The sequence below is a fragment of the Megalobrama amblycephala genome, linkage group LG24, assembly GCF_018812025.1.
Source record: "Megalobrama amblycephala isolate DHTTF-2021 linkage group LG24, ASM1881202v1, whole genome shotgun sequence".
In the NCBI taxonomy this organism is placed as follows: domain Eukaryota; kingdom Metazoa; phylum Chordata; class Actinopteri; order Cypriniformes; family Xenocyprididae; genus Megalobrama; species Megalobrama amblycephala.
The window spans coordinates 9,607,135-9,628,230 of record NC_063067.1 but is presented as its reverse complement, the minus strand read 5'-3'; the positions used below and the strand labels follow the sequence as shown (position 1 = coordinate 9,628,230).

The following is a 21,096-nucleotide window of genomic DNA, read 5'->3' as shown; positions in this document are numbered from 1 at the left end:
GTTAATTTTAATTAAGCAATACAGTAATTTTTAAACAAACTACCCAGCAGGTTGGGCAAACATTTAACCCTACCGCTGGGTTAAAACAACCCAATTGCTGGGTTTGTCCATTTTCAATCCAACTTGGGTTGTTTTTAACCCAGCATTTTTTAGAGTGTAGTGGCGATTAAATTAGACATATCTGTAGATCTGATTGTAGATATCTGAAAATATTTTCCAGTTGAAGTCAATGGAAGAACATGACTAGTCATAAAAGCATTGTAGATATCTGTAATGTATATTACAACTAGTTAAATTAACATTGTAGATATCTTAATTGCAATTACGATGAGTCAAAATTGCAGAAGCGATATCTGGAACTGGAATTATGACTAGTCAAAAGTGATTTATGACTAGTACGGAAGGAGTATTTAATGCTAAAACAGCTTGCCATATTATAACAAACTGTGCTTTAACACTCCGTATGTCACTGAACGGAAAATATGAAAATATTCCCTTTAACACCTCTTAATGGTGAAAATTAGTCTTTTTTTTTTTTTTTACATTTGTGTTTCAGGATTGAAATCAGTAATTACTGTTTTATTTTTATTTTCCATTGAGATGATCCTGTCATTTATACCAACAATAACAACCTCTTATTACTGCAAACATTACAGGGCTAATTAAGAATTAATTGTGCCCAGGTTTACTTCCACGCTGTGTTGTTGTAGCACCTGACTAGTCTTGCATAGCCAGAGCTTCAGACTGACGGTAGACGGTCTGGACTCTATCGCAGCTTTCATTGGCCACTCAAGAGGCCATCTGACTCACATGTAAAGCAACTAATCACACTTCGTTTTGTTAAGCGTCATGTTTAGGGGCGTAAAAATGTAAAGTAGATGTTCCTACAATAACAGACCAATGTGCATCTAATAAATTATTCATTTGGCTTTGTTTCCAGGCAGACATTAAAGAACGTGACACACCCATCAATCAGAAATCCTGGAAAATTCAGATGACAACTTTGAAACTCTCAAAGTATATCCCAATTTGTGTGCCTTATGCATCAGAGGTTCAGTCAACGGTCTGTGGGTGTGACGTCTGAGGCTGAGACTAGAGGTGCGTTCATGCCATGTCATAATTACCATAACGATTCGGAACTGTAAAAAGCCTTCCCGTGCTTGCAGAACTTGCAATTACAACATGTAAACTCGTAATTTTCTGAGAGCTACAATGTGTGTTCGATTTGATGCAGCGCTATGTAGATAGGTCGGTGTATGACATCAAAGTACCACGAGAGTGGTTCGAAAGCATACAGAGCTTTATTTACGGTAATTACAAAACGGTGTGAATTCAGCATAGCACCCGACTGACTAAAGGAATTCTGCAAATCAAATAATGTCACAAACACAACCGAAAAAAATTGGTCCAGCGCAATTCTCCATCTTCTAGGAGATGGAGTTCTAGGATGCAGAGGATGCAATAGACTACCGCAATCTAGTGACTTAACTGAGTCTGTACAGCAAGTCAATGTAACGGAAAAAATCTCTTGAGGCACATTTTTTAAAAGCACTGCGTTTTTAGAACCCCGTGTCACGCCGAGGCGCTCCAAAAGACGCGAGTGAAATGGTCAAACATGTTGGTCTAGCGCATATTTACATAGAAAAACAATGCAAAAGTAGCGCAGTGGAATAGAAAAACACGTAGGCTGCATCCGAAATCGCATACTCTCTTGAGTAGGTTCTTATTTTGAACAAGTCATTACTTCACGACCACTAAAAAAGTATGTTCTTTATAGAGGGTATGCACTGACGTCACTTTCCCACCGGAACACGCTCCCTCAGCTGGACTGAGTGGCAGAAGAACCTGCTGCATGACTGGATTTAATAGGGGAAAATGCGAGGAAAACAAACGATTATCAGTTTAAACTAAAGCTTGGATGCGATTTAGTGTTCCTTACAACTTACCAAAGATCCAGTGATCCATGAATATTGCAGCCAGGAATTGTGTTTCCTATCATTTATATGTGCCTGATTTTGATTCTGGGGAAATACATAAAGCAAATTTGCCTGTGAATGCTTTATATAAATACAATATAGGTAGCTCTAAATCTGGGTGATCACTTATATCAATGTTATATATCATCCAGTCCTAAAACTTGTCAGCGTTTATTTAAAAACATTCAATTATGCAGAATATAAGATGGTAAATATTTAATTGATGAGTTGTTAATAGAATATATATATAACAAAACAATATATAGAGTATGATTTTACCTCAAAATTCAACATATTGACACAAAATGATAACTGCAAATCCACGTTTTGATGCCTGAAGTCCAGTTGTTTGCTTCTCTTTTCTTTAGCTTTCGGCAGTCTGGAAAAATATAACTCAGATTTCTTGTCAAATCTATTTGTACAGTCAATTGCAAAGCTCTTTGAATTTGTTTTGTGTGTCTTTCGCAGCATTCATGCTGAAAACCAACGCTGCCACTCAGTCTTTTGCCACTCAGTGGGCGTGACCGCAGTCATAATGGCCGACGGTGATGTCACGTGCATACCCTCTGTGAAAGTAATCTGGATGTACTACATTCACCATGTTGCCCTTATCACATGACCGACCATCGTCAGTTGCGTCGCGTCACCGCCATTCACAAATCCTCTCCCGTGGCCTCATGGGATAGTAAAGTGTCCATCATATACACATTTCAGAATCTCGCCGGAAGTAGTAAGTCTTTTTGCCCTTTCTTTTATGAGTACTGTGAATTCAGACATACTTATTTTGTCACATATTACTGTATAGTAGGGAACAGGACTTGACATTAACTTTTTGCTCACTAGTTACTGTGGCTGGTGGTTTTCCAAAGTTACTTTTCACTGGCCACAACGTTGACATCGATACCATGGGGGAAAACTGCTATAAAGATATTTTTAAAATTATTTCATAATTTGGCAGCAGGTATATTAGGCTGCTGTCACTTTATGAGCTGACGCACAGATCCGCTATACTGTTACACATGCATTTCACTTATTACTGCCCTCCACAGGTCAAAGTTTGAACTAATTGTTATATACTTGCACTAGCATATTGTATATGACAATTTAGTTCAAACTTTGACCTGTGGAGGGCAGTAATACACTTAGCAGAGTCTACACTGCTGGAATTCAAATAGAGAAGAAGAGAGCTAGTTCAAGATGATCATTTATGGTTAAAACATATAAAATGTTATTTTTTGTTTTAGAAAATGAGCGACGGTTTCTCTAGATAAGACCCTTATTTCTCATCTGGGATCGCTGTAAACTGTAATTTTGACCTTCAACCGTTTGGGATCCACTGAAGTCCACTATATGGAGAAAAATCCTGGAATGTTTTCATCAAAAACCTTAATTTCTTTTCGACTGAAGAAAGAAAGACATTTACATCTTGGATGACATGGGGGTGAGTAAATTATCAGGAAATTTTAATTATAAAGTGAACTAATCCTTTAATGTCAAGCCCTGGTAGGGAAGTATGCGATTTTGGATGAGCGACTCCTCACTCAACCATTGCAATGCTTTAAAATGCAGAAAGTACAGAGCATGTTGGGAAATATGGTCATTATTCTCATTTGATCAAATGAAACAAATGGAAACACTTTTAAATAAAGTTTTTTTTTTTTTTTTTTACCATCTGCTTTTCATGGCGATAAATAGCACATTAATTGTGTCAGGCTAACAGCATTGACATTTAGCATTAACAAGTCTAATTTACATATAAAGGTGTATTTGCTTGAAAACAATGATATTTTTACATTTTTTTTTTTTTTTTTAAATACGCATGGTGAAGTGCAAGGTTATTGAAATATTGCGCCTTCAAGTGGCGAGACTGTTTCGTGCATTTCCTCTCGGACAGGAAATTACCTTATTAATCAGGATCCCTCATTTCACTAAAAACCACACGCTAAAAACCAATACATACGAACGAAATGAACGAACAGTCTGACATGATGTGTTGCACCCTGGATCGACTTAGCAGAAAGTGATATTGCACTGAAGTAGATGTCGTCTCGCCAGATTCACCGTCACCGACGCATTTTCCAGTAGTCCGCAAACAACAGCTGAATGAATGTCTGGAATTATGATTCCATTTGGGTGCCTCCGATTGATGCTGAAGGGCTGGTTACACAATGACGACTGGACAGCAAAGGTGGCGGTCTTTTTGTTTGCTTTACAGAGGAAAAACAAGAAAGCCAGAAAAGGTGGAGTACTGCCATCCTCCTACCAGATTCCCCTTCTCCAGTTTCAGATAAACCTTGTCTTCTTTGTTGAGGTGCAGGAGGACTCCATTGGTGGCAGCCTCACGTGTGACGTCTTTGTCACCCGCGAAGGCAGAGATGACTGGTTTTCCATTCAGCATTAAATTCACCTGTAATACAAAGAGAGAAAATCAATCCAGAGATCTCAAATATACAAGTGTGACAGGACTTATTCAATGGCAGGAAAAATTATTTCATTTATGAAAAGAAATTTTGACTTAAAAAATTAAAGCTTGCATACAGTATAATATTGTAAAAATATTCATAGTTCCTTATATTGTAATTCACTATATATTCACAATATTGTTGTGATCACGGTAAAAAATCACAACAATTCACAACAATCACAACAATCATCACGGTAAAAAATATGAGCAATTTTAAAGGAAATACACTACAGTAAACCTGTAAATTGTTAGTCACCATTCAATAAAATGAAAAATTAAGTTATAATGCATGCAATTTCACTGTAAAGTACTGTAAAAAAATATATATATATAAATGAGAAAGTATGGATCACCTTATATTTACAATTAAAATCTATGTAATACTTAACAAAATATGTTTACAGTAAAATATTGTTAAAATTATTTTTTCATAATTAAGCTTGAAATACCTTATAAAAAAACTATATTTAACAAAATAATAATGCATGTACTTTATTTTAAGAAAATTTTACATGATCGATTATAAGCTAATTTTTGCTTTTTAGTTACAAAAACAATTTCAACAACATGAATCATGTTAAATATATTTAACTAGAGTTATTGAACACAATCTTATGATTTTTTTTTGTAAATGAAAGTATAAGTGTCCTTATAATATCTGAAAAAAGTACTATTAGAATTCCTGCATGACAAATAATATATTTAAAAATTATCAATTAATTATATAAAATTAAAAATTAGATTTTAAATGCTTATGTTTAAATATACTGACTATAAGGTGTATTGTAAAGAATTTAAAATGCTGTATAAAATTTATACAGGCTTCAAATTTTACCCAATTTCTATATTCTCTAACCGTATGTTCATTATGCAACTCAAATATGATATTAAAATTTAGGTGATGAAATATTTTCTTTCTGTGCTCACTTGTATAGTCTGGCTCTGGTACACTTTGATAACGTGGAAGTTAAAACTGTAGACTCCTTTCCGGGGACAAAGAAAGACGGATTCCAGCGTGAAATAATTTCCTATGTTGACAAGAACCTGCAAAAGAGTATTTCAGAGGTATCAGTCCTGACAGAGAATTCAACAGTTGCCATTACAATGGAATATCCTATCCAGACTATACAATGATTTGTTCTGTGAAATACGTATACCTGTGATGCTAAAAACTCGAAAGAAAGACCTTGAAAAAAAACGTTATTGTGAGATTAGAAAAGGCAGCTGGAATGAAATGAATGCATTCATGCTTAAAATGGGACTTTTCTATAATAATTCTCTGCAGCGATGAAACAATACTCAGGATTTCCTACCGTCACACTATGTCATGTTGACCGTGATTCCATTCTAATGCCGTGATGAGGCACCATGAACTACATCAAATGCAGGGCAATCAATCATAGGTGGATTTTCACTTGCGCAGGAGACAGAAAATGCATCTGAAGCGGGACATGCACCACGAAAAGATATGTTTCCACAGCCTTTATAATGCACCGAGGCATCATAAATGATTCAGTTTAACCGTTTGTTTTGGGTTGCTATACAGTTCCTATTGTGACAAAAGATTTCTATTTCTAAAAGTCCAAAAACTACAACTAAACTTGAATCAAATGCTGTTAGGACCTGGAACAGGTTTCCTAGGATTAAAACTCAGTGTTCTCAAAACTGATGAAATTTCAGGTCATGTTCGGTAATATTGATTGAAGTGAACATCAAAAAGAAAGTGTATTTATTGTTTTCACCTCACTGACATTTTTGTAGACACAAAGATGAGTGGATGGAGTGTGAACATTGACCCCTGCCAGCACAAAGTTAAATTTGTACACTCTACTCTCTCTTTTGATCTTGGCTTTATTACAGCTGAAGAAAAACTCAAACAGAAGGGAGAGCTTCAGCTTCTTCTTCTTTTTTTTATGAATGGCCACAAATTATGGAAGCTTGTATCCACCACAGAATTAAAAAAAAAGAAAAGATAATTGCAACTTTTTATCTCAAAATTACAAGTTTACATCTCGCAATTCTGACTTTTTTCTCAGAATTGTGACATAAAGTTGCAATTGCGAGTTATAAAGTCAGAATTGTGAGATATAATTCCAATTCTGAGTAAAAGAAGCCTGACTCTGACTTTATAACACGCAATTGCGACTTTATATCTCGCAATTCTGAGAAAAAAGTCAGAATTGTGAGATGTGAGAAAAATTCGCAATTACATTTTTAAAAAAAAAAAATTTTTATTCAGTGACGGAAACAAGCTTCCATAACAAATATATAGGCTCTTATGGGGTCCAAAAGTCTAAAGCACTGGGATTTTTTTTTTTTTTTTTTTCATTTAAACCTGGAAAAAGAAAAGAAAGTTTCAGATTTTGAAACCTTTCAAACAAAAGAAAAGTTCTGATGTAAAACGATTAAGTCATATTGTGACACTGATCATGTGCCTTTGTACAGACCTTTGTGCCTTTGCTCTTTGGAAAATCTCAAATCATGCTGGAGAACATGATCATCAGGTTTGATTCATGTCAGGCAACTCTTAAAAAAAATAAAGGTTCCAAAAGGGGATTTTGTAGTGATGCCATAGAAGAACAATTTTTGGTTCCAAAGAACCTGATGAGTTCTTAAAAGAACTATTTTAATAATCTAATGATCCACTTTTGTACATTGAAAAGGTTCCATTGATATTAAAGGGTTAGTTCACCCAAAAATGAAATTTCTGTCATTTATGACTCACCTTCATGTTGTTCCAAACCTGTAAGACCTTCGTTCATCTTCGGAACACAAATTAAGATATTTTTGATGAAATCCGAGAGGTATATGAGAGCATAGACAGCAATATAATCAACATTTACAAGGTCCAGAAAGGTACTAAAGACATTGTTAAAACGGTCGACATGACTACAGTGGTTCAGCCTTAATGTTATGAAGCGACGAGAATACTAATAAATAACTTTATTTAAATATATGCCAATAAGCTGATAAGGAACCTTTATTTTTTAAACTGCAGTTAAAATTAAAGGTGCTAAAGAGGATGTTTTGTTTTATACATTTTTGCAATATTACTTGAAACTGTCTTTACTAACTGATAAAAGACTATTTATTAGGTGCACTGAAAGTAATAATATTAATATACATCATCTGTGCACGAGGTAGGGCCTTAAAAACATCATTGGCCCTCTGGCTTGTCAATCACTGGCGTGACGTTCCTTTTGAGAGACGAGTGCGGCTGCGCGCTCCAGTAACTTTCCACACTCTACAGGCGCTGCATGCAATGTTTTTGTCAGGAGACAGGAGTAACAACTGCAGATTATGAGTTACCTGCGGTGAGTCCAACATAATGAATCCAAAAAACACGACACAGCGAATGCCGGTGGTAAACACTCGTGTTCCAATACGAGTGTTTACGAGTTTTGGGAGGTGTTCCTTTGAAATGTGTTGTGAAGGAGGGGGGTTGTTCTTACGCATGCGCTCATTTCAAAAACTCAGTAACAGTCTTTGGATTCTCAGTCGACGAAAAAATCCTCTCTATCACCTTTAATTTACTTTTCACTTATAATTTTCATAAGATTTTTTGTATGCATTTTTGCTCACGCTCTTAGATTCAGGGCCTCACTCTATATGATCCATGAATATTTATAGAGCAGTGCAGCAGTGACACTAAACTCAGAAGGCTTTGCTTTCCACATAAACTAGCTGTGATAATGCACTAGGATTACTCAGCATCCCAAACATCCAGCTCTTTTGTTGGTTCACAAAGCTCTTGGTACATTCACAAGGACAGAATCTCTCTCTTGCAGTCTGTGAGCTCCAAGCAACCCCGAGCAAGAGACGTGCCAGGCCAGGTGATTGGATGGTGTTATGTGTGTCAAGGTGCTGGAGCTCAGTGGCTGAGGGCAGCTGGTCAGTCCTGCACTTTTGTTTTTACATTATTTTTGCAGTTTCCTGCAGCCAAAGCAATGAGAGTGGAATAATGGTTCCTCAAGGGCAAAATGTATACAGCTTCCAGTGTATCTCAGCAAAAGAGACAAGTTTACCTGGCGAAATCTTTAGGAATTAAAGGAATGGATCATCCTAAAATGCTAATTCATTTGCTTTCCCTCATTTTTTTTTTCCAAACCCATATGAATTTCCTTCTTCTGTGGAACAGAAAAAAAGATTTTGAATAATGTAGTCGGTCTCTTTTTCCATTACAAATGGGGGTTTCAGGCATCAAAAAGAATGTAAAAGCACCGTACAAGTTGTTGTGCACTATATTTCAAGTCTTTTGAAGGCATACAATAGCTTCAGATCTTATTCAATAATATTTCCCATGACCAAAGTGAACGGATCATTGAATCAGTGAGCTGAATTTGTGAATCGGATCAGTCAGATCAATCAGTCTTTTCATGTTTTCTGGGAACTGGATCAGTTGATTCATTGAAAAGATCTGATAGAATGATTCATTCACAGGTGGACTGTGTGATTAAAGAACTTTCCATATACTTTCAGTGAATATTAAAGTAAATTTCAATCTGTTCCACACACAAAGAAATCATATGGCTTCAGATCTTATACAATAATATTTTCCATGACCAAAGTGAATGGATAACTGAGTTAAATTTGGGAAGTGAATCAGTCAGATCAATCAGTTTGATCCACAAACAAATAATTCAGATTGGTTTTCTGAACTGGATCAATTGATTCACTGTGAATAATAAACTCTTCATACTTCAGTGAATACCGAAGTAAATTTCAATCTTTTTCTCACACAAAGAAATCATATAGCTTCAGATCTTATTCAATAATATCTCCCATGACCAAAGTGAACAGATCATTGAATCAGTGAGTTGAATTTCAGATCAGTCAGATCAATCAGTCTTTTCATGATTTCTGGGAACTGGATCAGTTGATTCATGAAAAAAAACTGACAGAATGATTCATTCAGAGGTGGACAGTGTGATTAATGAACTTTCAATATACTTTCAGTGAATATTAAAGTACATTTCAATCTCTTCCACACACAAAGAAATCATATGGCTTCAGATCTTATACAATAATATTTTCCATGACCAAAGTGAATGGATCACTGAGTCATTGAGTTAAATTTGGGAAGTGAATCAGTCAGATCAATCAGTTTGATCCATGAACAAATAATTCAGATTGGTTTTCTGAACTGGATCAATTGATTCAGTGTGAATAATAAACTCTTCATACTTCAGTGAATACCGATGTAAATTTCAATATTTTTCTTACACAAAGAAATCATATAGCTTCAGATCTTATTCAATAATATCTCCCATGACCAAAGTGAACGGATCATTGAATCAGTGAGTTGAATTTCGGATCAGATAAATCAGATCTGACAGAATGATTCATTCGCAGTGTGATTAATGATTAATGATAATCTGTTGCACACACAAAGAAACCATATGGCTTCAGATTTTATTCAATAATATTTCCCATGACCACAGATCATTGAATCAGTGAGTTGAATTTGAGAATCGGATCAGTCAGATAAATCAGTCTTTTCATGTTTTCTGGGAACTGGATCAGTTGATTCATTGAAAAGATCTGACAGAATGATTCATTCATAGGTGGACAGTGTGATTAATGAACTTTTCATACTTTCAGTGAATAATGGAGTAAATTTCAATCTGTCAAACCATATGGCTTCAGATCTTATTCAATAATATTTTCCATGACCAAAGTGAATGGATCATTGAGTCAGTGAGTTGAATTTTGATCATCAGTTTGATCAATGAACAAATAATTCAGATTGGTTTTCTGAACTGGATCAATTGATTAATTGAAAGAATAAGACAGAATGATTCATTCAGAGATGGACGGTGTGGATAATGATCTTTTCACTTTCAGCGAATACTTAAGTAAATTTCAATCTGTTCCACACAAAGAAATCGTATGACTTCAGAAGCCTTAATTGGAAAATAAATGCACAAGTTATTTTAGACAGCCTTTATGGTGCTTATGCATCCTTTTGTAGGATTTGTATCTTCAGTCACCATTCATTGTAATTGCATGGAAAACATCTTTCTTCTTCTGTTTCACTTTTATGTCAAGGTTTGGAACAACAGTGGGGTGAGTAAAAGATAAGTTTGTAAGGAAGCGTAAGTAATCTTCAGAGAGACACATGTTCCTTCTTTTTCATTTGGGAAATAATTTAATTGTGAAATACGAACACACATCGACTTCATCTCCAGCACAATTTTTTCATTCATTTCAAGGATATTGGTAATAAAATTTTATTTATTTTTTTTTTTTTTTTTTTCAGGCATTCACATCTTGCAGGCTCTGTTTGATTTGACCCTGCATAATGACGTTCGCTCATTAATTCTACCACGTCTTTGACCAAGAAAGCGAACTGAATGAAATCAGGTAGGGTCGTGCTTTGCCAGATCTGTGTGCACCAAAACACACAGTGAATATAAATATTTTCTCACAAAGCCAAGCTTACTTCTTTTCACGTTAATGTTCCTATTAAACGGAATGGGAGTAATTTAAAACACAGTATGTTATGAATTCAGCACATTCATGAATTTTTCCAATTAAAATTTTTCATAAAGCTAAAGGCTAAAGTTAAGCATGACATGGCCCCTAGATGGATGAGAAAAAGCTAGGGCAGTACGCACCTCTTTTTACACAAACGCAGCTAAAATCAGCAATACAATAAGAAATTAAAGCTGCAAGCAGCATTTACCGGGGTTCAAGCATTTAAGGCCTTTAAGCACATAATAAGTTATTATATTTTATTTAGCAAGCATGTAAACATATAGATCATAGACGGAAAAGACCATTTACAGCCAATACAGGCAATTCAGTAAGGAAAAACATGGTTTTTAAAGGTTTTTTGACAGTTATAGCGCCATCTGTTGCCCGATGTCCACCACTTTTTTTGGGTGTCCTCAGAGTGTGCCCATACATATGTGTGCCAAATTTGGTGAAAATATCTCATTTCGTTGTGAAGTTATAGACACTTATATATAAGAGAGCATAAAAAATGACCCATGAAAGACTTTGATTGGATTTTTTTGCCACTTCCCATCAAAATTTTGACATTTGGGCTTTAACATATAGTAAACCAACTTAGGTTGCGTGTTTCCTAGGCTGGTTTCGTCTCGATCGGACTAACGGTTTCGAAGATATTCGCAAAAGTTTTTTAAGCGCTAAATCACAACGTAGCACAAACCATAGGCCGAAACCTGCCATATTTGGTATCGTTAGACTCGGCAAGGATTCAGGAGTCTAAAGAAGTGAGTCCTGTGAAAATAAGTCTGACACATCCAAAGTTATATATATTTTCATCTAAAACCATTAAAACCATATGTTTTTTAAAGTTTTTTCACAATTATAGCGCCACCTATTGTCCGATTTACACGAAAATTGGCATGCCTCTTTAGAGTCATATACTTCATGTGCTCACCTATTTTGGTGAAGATCTGACTTTTTGTTTAGGTTTTATAGGATTTGGGGTATATTTAGCCACGCCCATTTTCTAAATGACCCAGTTATAGCGACCCAAAGGGCAAAGTTCAACTTTTTTTTGATAATTATTGATCTAGAGAGTCCATAGAATTGTCCTACACTGGTTTCGTTCCGATCGGGCGAAAAACCTAGGACTAGTTCGCAAAAGTATGTTTTTCACATATTTGCAAATAATTAATGAACGATTTGATTGACAGCATTGGTTCTTGAGGCAAAGTTGTTCAGGATGAGGAGATCTATCAAATGATATGGATATTGTGTGGTTTTATGAAACACCACATGATTGCTGAGGCATAAAACTCGTTAGCGCCAACTTGTGGCCGATTTCTTTCAAAATTCTTACAGACCTTTAGGACCATGACTCGAACATGCCCATCGAGTTTCGTTCCGATCGACCTCCGTTAACCTTGTCTAATAGGTGCTCAAACTTCATTGGCCGATGGCGGCCATGTATTTTGAGATACGCTAATGTCCTCATAGAATATCATGCCCCCCTTGGACCAAGACACTGCATGCCAAATTTCAAGTCAATCGGACTAACGGTTGCATAGTTACAACTGTTTTTAAGTTTTTTTCAAGTTATAGCGCCACCTAGTGTCCAATCGACGCAGTTTTTTTATCGTGACCAAAGATTAAGCCCCTAAACATGTGTACCAAGTTTGGTGCAAATATCTCATTTCGTTCTTGAGTTATAGCCATTTTAGTAAAAGTGGCTCCGCCCTTAGCGTATGTTTTGGGGCCCCTTAGCGACCGTTAATCAAAATTTCAACTTTTTTTTGATAACTTTTGATATTCAGAGTCCAGAGAACATTTCTGCACTGGTTTGGTTCCGATCGGGCGAAAAACCTAGGACTAGTTCGCAAAAGTAGGTTTTGGACAAAATTCAAAATGGCGGGAAAACGGGACCTCGCAGAGCGAATCTGATCTTCTACGCTTTTAACCGCCTTGACCCAAGGATTCCAAATATGTAATTTTTTAAATCTACGACAAACGGTTTAGGAGTTATGAGCCATTTTGCGCATTTGATTGCTGTAGCGCCACCTATTGGCCGATTTGGGTCATACTTTGTCAACCTCTCCTCGATTTTTGTACTATCATTTGACAAAGTTTCAAGTCTCTAGCATTTACGGTTTGGGCTGCACGATGCGTTTTACGGCAGAAGAAAAATAATAATAATAATAATTAAAGCTGCAAGCAGCATTTACCGGGGTTCAAGCATTTAAGGCCTTTAAGCACATAATAAGTTATTATATTTTATTTAGCAAGCATGTAAACATTTAGATCATAGACGGAAAAGGCCATTTACAGCCAATACAGGCAATTCAGTATGGAAAAACATGGTTTTTAAAGGTTTTTTGACAGTTATAGCGCCATCTGTTGCCCGATCTCCACCACTTTTTTTGGGTGTCCTCAGAGCTAGCCCATACATATGTGTGCCAAATTTGGTGAAAATATCTCATTCCATTTTGAAGTTATAGACAGTTATATATAAGAGAGCGTAAAAAATGACCCATGAAAGACTTTTATTGGATTTTTTTGCCACTTCCCATCAAAATTTTGACATTTGGGCTTTAACATATAGTAAACCAACTTAGGTTGCGTGTTTCCTACGCTGGTTTCGTCTCGATCGGACTAACGGTTTCGAAGATATTCGCAAAAGTTTTTTAAGCGCTAAATCACAACGTAGCACAAACCATAAGCCGAAACCTACCATATTTGGTATCGTTAGACTCGGCAAGGATTCAGGAGTCTAAAGAAGTGACTCCCGTGAAAATAAGTCAGACGCATCCAAAGTTATATATATTTTCATCTAAAACCATTAAAACCATATGTTTTTTAAAGTTTTTTCACAATTATAGCGCCACCTATTGTCCGATTTACACGAAAATTGGCATGCTTCTTTAGAGTCATACGTTGCATGTGCTCACCTATTTTGGTGAAGATCTGACTTTTTGTTTAGGTTTTATAGGCTTTTGGGTATATTTAGCCACGCCCATTTTCTAAATGACCCAGTTATAGTGATCCAAAGGGTAAAGTTCAACTTTTTTTTGATAATTATTGATCTAGAGAGACCATAGAATTGTTCTACACTGGTTTCATTCCGATCGGGCGAAAAACCTAGGACTAGTTCGCAAAAGTAGGTTTTTCACATATTTGTGAATAATTAATGAACGATTTGATTGACAGCATTGGTTCTTGAGGCAAAGTTGTTCAGCATGAGTAGATCTATCAAATGCTGTGCATATTGTGTGGTTTTATGAAACACCACGTGATTGCCGAGGCGTAAAACTCGTTAGCGCCAACTTGTGGCCGATTTCTTTCAAAATTCTTACAGACCTTTAGGACCATGAGTCGAACATGCCCATCGAGTTTCGTTCCGATCGACCTCCGTTAACCTTGTCTAATAGGTGCTCAAACTTCATTGGCCGATGGCGGCCATGTTTTTTGAGATACGCCAATGTCCTCATAGATTGTCATGCCCCCTTGGACCAAGACACTGCATGCCAAATTTTAAGTCAATCGGACTAACGGTTGCATAGTTACAACCGTTTTTATGTTTTTTTCAAGTTATAGCGCCACCTAGTGTCCAATCGACGCGATTTTTTATCGTGACCAAAGATTGAGCCCCTACACATGTCTTCCGAGTTTGGTGCAAATATCTCATTTGGTTCTCGAGTTATAGCCATTTTAGTAAAAGTGGCTCCGCCCACATTGCATGTTTTGGCGCCCCTTAGCGACTGTGAATCAAAATTTCAAAATTCTCTCGATAATTATTGATCTTTAGACTCCATAGAACATTTCTGCACTGGTTTGGTTCCGATCGGATGAAAAACCTAGGACTAGTTCGCAAAAGTAGGTTTTTGACAAAATTCAAAATGGCGGAAAAATTTTCATACCGGAAATGAAATCGGAGATATACGTTTTGTTCGTCAAGGTCTCAGCTTTCCAATGATATAAGACACTTGAGTCTGTGACACACGGTTTAGGAGTTATGAGCCATTTTGCGCATTTGATCGCTGTAGCGCCACCTATTGGCCGATTTGGGTCATACTTTGTCAACCTCTCCTCGATTTTTGTACTATCATTTGACAACGTTTCAAGTCTCTAGGCCTTACGGTTTGGGCTGCACGATGCGTTTTACGGCAGAAGAAAAAGAATAATAATAATAATAATAATAATAATAATAAAAATCCTAACAATTACAATAGGGTTTCAGCACTTCGTGCTTGAACCCCTAATAATCCTAACAATTACAATAGGGTTTCAGCACTACGTGCTTGAACCCCTAAAAATCTCTGCCCTTTACAGTCCTGACAGTTTGACTTATCACTAATGCCCATCACAGTGATGTTTCATGCCTGTGTATCTGCTGCAATAATGGAAAGCCTGGAAACATGCGTTTATGTGCTGTCAGTGTCAAGCATGCACAGTTGCAATGTATTATTTATGAACAATTAGGCACAGTTCTTACAATAGGGAAGCTGTGAATATCTGATCATATCCAAAGTTATGAAACAAACTCTTTCAATTATGTACACAAAATCTATCCTGAATTTAGCTACCTGAACTCTCATCCAAATGAATTTTGAATTTGAATTCTTTAGAGTAAGAACATGTTTTCACATTATTCTGTAATCTTAATGTCAATGTTAAATGCAAAATAATAACTGGCCTCTGAACTCATTCCAGTTATCACAGTAATCAGATTTAGAGCATTATTAACTAATGCAAAATGCATTGTGACCTGTCATAATGATGACAAATGAATTTAATTTGCTTTATGCCTGTTGTAATTTGAATATTCATAATATTAGTTTCACTTAGATCCTCTAAAAAAACCCCTAAATGACTGTTAATCAGTATTATCATCACTTTAAATTCACTGCCTTATATTGCATACAAATTATATTAATGATTTGTAATCACATTTTTTCTTTTGTCAAATCAACTTCAATAATTAATGTGGTTCAGATAACATAATATTTAGAGTTTCTGTTGATTAAATCAATCGCCTTCATTGCATTAACTCAAATCTTTAATTTCACTGAATTTTAAGGTAACCAGGTAACTTACTTTTTTAAAGTTAAACCAACAATTCTTTTTTAGTGTGTTACAAATATTACATCAGTTTAATTATATATATATATATATATATATATATATATATATATATATATATATATATATATATATATATAGGTTCCGTTGTGACAACTTACCCCATATAATGTGACAACACACCTTGCTATTTAAGGTGAGCTGTGCTGTGAAAAGGTGTGTTAAACTATCTTTTTTTGTTGTTGTTGTAGTTAAAACTTTAATGTATGATACTACTGTATACATAAATTGACTTAAAATAAACCTATCCTGAGAAATAGGGAGTAAAAAATTTATTAGCTACGTGTAACCCAAAACTACTAGTCCACCCCACGAGCTTTACCTAGTTGGATGGTCTGAAAAGTCAGTCAAAATACTATTCGTCTCAATATAACATGCATAAAAACATGAACATCAGCCTTACCTGGTCAAAATAGATGATTCTCGTTTTATTGCTCATCTCAGAGGGCTCGTGGTTGTTGCTTCTCACCGCAGAGAAAGCCACTTTGGAGTTGGCGGCGCGCACGGAGATGCCGAGCGGCGAGGACGAGCTCTTCCAGTCGGCGGGGTTCGAGTCACAAACAACCAGACATTTGCCCTCCAGGACGATGGGTTCCGTGTCATTTTGAGCCAAAGCGAACTCAAACATGACGGCCAGGCAGAACAAAAGAGCCACGCAGTCGATAAACGCCTTATTAAAGGGCTTTATGGTCACCATGATGAACGATCTCCAATGTAGCCAAAATCCAAACGGCTCTCCTGATCCCGTCACTTCGCTTCTGCTCCGTGTTCGTGCTCGTTTACGCCAAACATCCGTCCGGACACCAGCTGCTGATTTACAAATCACCAAATGCGCGTAGGTGGATGCAGCAACCTTATATCTATAGTCATTTTTTGATTGTTATCCCTGTGCGTTATTGATACTGATAGTTTTCAACTCCAGAAGATCGGTCAGGCGAGTTTTGGAGCTGCAGGTTCTCCGTAGGTTCCTGGCGACTCCGCGTAAAAATCCTCTCAGCGCGCACAGAGGTAATTATCCGCAATGCCTGCGCAATCGCCACTCCGTGTCCATATTAGTTTTGCGCCATAAAAATAGAGAAGTAAACAAAAGCAAAACTCCAATGACCCCCTTAACACATCTGTGGATGTTCCTCTCTCTCTCTCTCTCTCTCTCTCTCGACCAAAAGACACTTCTAGCGCGCGCACACCCTTAAAGGCAGGGTAGGCAAAAAAATGTATAAAAAACTTTTTTTCAAAATTTGTTTAAACTTTATTTATATATCAATACATAATTAAAATGTAAGTACTCTGAAAAAGAAAGTATAAAAATCGAGTGTCTGTAGACCTCTCACGACTGTTTTAAAGACAGCTCATTATTTCCATTCACTCCACCCCCTCCCTTCTGGGCTCCTTCCAAAGCCACGCCCCCAAAACGCATGAACGTGTGACTCCGACCACTGAGCTGGAAGACGCATTATTTACCTGAGACGAGCGGAGAGGAAGGAGCACGGCATGTAGTGACATCATGTCAGAATCACATGTAATAAAAATAACTTTATAATTATGAAGATAAACAAACAAGATGTATTTTAGTACTCACTATCAAGCTAGCATATTGATATTGGTAAAGTTTAAAATATATATTTTTTGATTCGCTAACGAGCTATCTATAAGGCAAAGCTAAAAACAGGTTGCATGATACACGTTTTTCCATTACCATCATTTACACTGTGATGAAGATGAATTTCGTGTAAGATTCATAACATATACGTTGTTCTACAGATCAACAGAGTAACATACACTCAAATATCAACTCACAACTGCATTGCAGACACAAAATAATAACACACACATACAACAAAGTGTGTACGACACACACAGATACAAGATAAAGACATCAGTAAACATAGGTAGAGAATATAAAAACAAAACAAAGGCGAAAAAAAACGTGCAGGTAAACTTACAGGTGAACATGGTAAAAGAGTTAGACAGAGGGTAAAATTATGCACAATTCAACACTATAGCTATCATTATTTATCGTCTCTACTACGGCTCGCTAAGTAATGTTATGTTAGCTATATTACGCAGCTACGTGTGCTAATGACACATGCTTCATGAAAAAATAAACAAAAAAATATGTATGATCAAAATACAAAAAGAAAGATTTACCTGTCCAGCAGAAATAAAGCCATCAAGGAGTCACTTTTCAGCCCCTTGAGTTCCCTCAGTTCTCGCCATCGCTGGAAAGCCACGCCGATATTAACTCGCGTTTTATTTCTTTGTTTATCCAAAGACTTTTTGTTCATTGCCTTTTCTTGTACTGTTACTGTCTTCCTTTTTTTGCCTGGTTTGCCTTCACTAACTGCATAGGCCGATACTGTGAATTTAGCTTGCTGTTTCTCTGCCATTGTTTTGGTATTCCTAGGATCCATGCCTCTTGGATTCCCCAAATCAAACGTGCGCGCGCAAGTGGGCAGGTCATGTGTGGCAAAAGGGTGGTTGCCATGGTTGCGAGAGAGTGACAGCCGCCTAAGCCAATCCTATGTTTCGTCCCGGATGGAAATAATGAGCTGTGTTTAATACAGATTAAACGGTCTAGAGTCACTCGATTTTATACTCTTTTTATCAGAGTTCTTACATTTTAATTATGCATGTATATATATAGAAAGTTTAAACAAATTTGGAACAAAATTTCTTACCTACCCTGCCTTTAATGACGCCCGACTCTGTGAACTCACCGTGACGACCGAAGTGTTGCGTAACGTCAGATGATTTTTCAATATCCACCTGAGATCCAGTAAACAGAATTTTTTTTACATAGTGTTTGGTAATTAAGAAACTTTTTTTTAGATGGAGTATTTATATACACTATTTATATGTATATACAATATATATATATATATATATATATATATATATATATATATATATATATATATATATATATATATAAAAGGGCTTTATGGTCACCATGATGAACGATCTCTAAATATATATATTTTATATATATTATAAAGTAATATTGTACAATTATTGTAATATTAATGATTAAAGAATATATTAATAACAATAATTAACCATATTTATATTAATATATTTCCAGTTTGTATTAAATTATTATTTATATATTCAAATAATATCTTCATATCATTGACCAGACCAGAAAAAAATACATAATAATTTATTAAAAAGAATTATATGTCTATATAACAGTATTAATGTCTAGTTGATGCAAATAGGCCTGTCTGGTCTAATATCTATTAACAAAAGATATATGGCCTCTGCATTGGACACAAATGAATTGCTGGGTCTCAGGAGAATACTGCACATCAGACTAAGGCCTCAAAATTGTGAAGTTATAAGAGAGACAAGCAATTAATGTGCAATGTAATGGAGTCGTGAATGTTTCAATACTTGGCTTTATGCGTTTGGCGCTGCTTTATGCATTTCAAGTTGGAGCCGTGAATGTTATTTGCTCTAATGTCGGACTATTAAGCAATGCAATTCTGTCATTCTAGTTTGTTGTTATGTGAGGAGAGATGGTGATTATATAAGATTATAAATGAATTACTTTCATTAGGACTCATTTCTTAAATGCAGGGTCATGAAATCAAGCCATTGAGACTGCAAAAGATTATTTTCCAAGATCTATGAATGAAGTTCAGATTCTGAAGTCAATGAAAAATGGATAATACACTTTGTACTCGGCTCAACTCGTTGTTTTCAAGCTCTCTGGAGGATGCTCAGAGTGCACTTGAGCAATGCAAGGCTCTTCATTTATGGAACAAATTAAGGATGGAATATTTGCAAGTACAAATTAACAGTTAACTCACCTGGGAACCTATTGAGTTGCTTGGGAAATTATTGAATAAATGTGAGCTGTTATGGCTGTTTACCTTCATAATGTTTTTCATTTTTCTCTCAGCACCTCTCACCACTTTCCCAATGTTACGACTTCTATAAGAGAAAGGAATATTGAGTGTAAACTCATGATTACATTTTGTGAACAACACGACAGCATTGCAGTGAAGCACATTTACAGTGCCCGAGTGTGGATGGAGCTTCTCTTGCTTAGAGAAAAACAGTATCTGATGTGGTCATGCATATTTCAAAATTCATTAATGTTTCACATGTTTAGACCTCACAGTTCTGGATCAAAGTCATTCACAAAAAAGACACTTGGGTATTCGGTAATATTCATCTCTTAACTACTTAAAATCATAATGAGATTGTAACCTACATCTCGCTGGTAATTTCTTTAATGATGAGGATGTCTGGGTTGTGTTTTCAAAAACAGGGTACACATATATAAATATCATTAGATGATAAGCAAAAAATACCAGTTCTTGTAATCAACGCGGTGGGTGCTGGAGAAGAAATAAAGAACCAAGCGACTTTGACAAGGGCCAAATTGTTATGGCAAGGTGACTGGGTCAGAGTATCTCTGAAATAGCAAGGCTTGTGTGTTCGAGGAGGGACAAACCTCAAACCGGCAACATGGTGTAAGAAGATTTTGGTGCAAAATGTGCACAAAAGTAGTAAAACTCTTAAAGTTTAGAGACAAGAGAGCCGTCGCTATTTTCATTTTTAAACACTTGCAGTCTGTATAATGCATAAACACAACTTCATTCTTTATAAATCTCTCCAACAGTGTGTAATGTTAGCTTTAGCCACGGAGCACTATCAAACTCATTCAGAATCAAATGTAAACATCCAAATAAATACTATACTCACATGACCCGATGCATGCATGCAGCATGCATGATGAACATCTTGTAAAGATCCATTTGAGAGTTATATTAGCTGTGTGAACTGTGTTTATGTACTGTTTTATAGTCGAGAGCTCGGGGGGCAGGGAGCGTGAGATTTAAAGGGGCCGCAGCCTGAATCGGTGCATAGTTAATGATGCCCCAAAATAGGCAGTTAAAAAAAATAATTAAAAAAAATCTATGGGGTATTTTGAGCTGAAACTTCAGACACATTCAGGGGACACCTTAGACTTATATTACATCTTGTAAAAACTGGTTCCAGGGCACCTTTAATTTGTGTTCTGAAGATGAATGTCTTACGGGTGTGGAACTACATGAG

General features: G+C 36.1%; 1 protein-coding gene across 1 annotated transcript; it reads right to left on the bottom strand.

The window, feature by feature from the left end:
* Positions 1 to 3,400: 3,400 nt before the first annotated feature.
* Positions 3,401 to 17,216, bottom strand: cbln4 (cerebellin 4 precursor). The gene is made up of 3 exons (XM_048178831.1): positions 16,433 to 17,216; positions 5,368 to 5,484; positions 3,401 to 4,383 (listed from the first exon to the last, which is right to left on the bottom strand). Exons 1-3 carry the CDS (start codon positions 16,724 to 16,726, stop codon positions 4,186 to 4,188), a joined length of 609 nt encoding a protein of 202 aa, XP_048034788.1. The 5' UTR covers positions 16,727 to 17,216; the 3' UTR covers positions 3,401 to 4,185.
* Between the last annotated feature and the right edge of the window lie 3,880 nt (positions 17,217 to 21,096).

Bases quoted from the DNA above. Each gene is read 5' to 3' on its own strand.
- cbln4 (XM_048178831.1), bottom strand. From the start codon at position 16,726: ATGGTGACCATAAAGCCCTTTAATAAGGCGTTTATCGACTGCGTGGCT. The intron at 5,485-16,432 runs GTAAGGCTGATG...ACTCTTTTGCAG, and splicing joins GAATCATCTATTTTGACCAG to GTTCTTGTCAACATAGGAAA. The intron at 4,384-5,367 runs GTGAGCACAGAA...TTTGTATTACAG, and splicing joins ACCAGAGCCAGACTATACAA to GTGAATTTAATGCTGAATGG.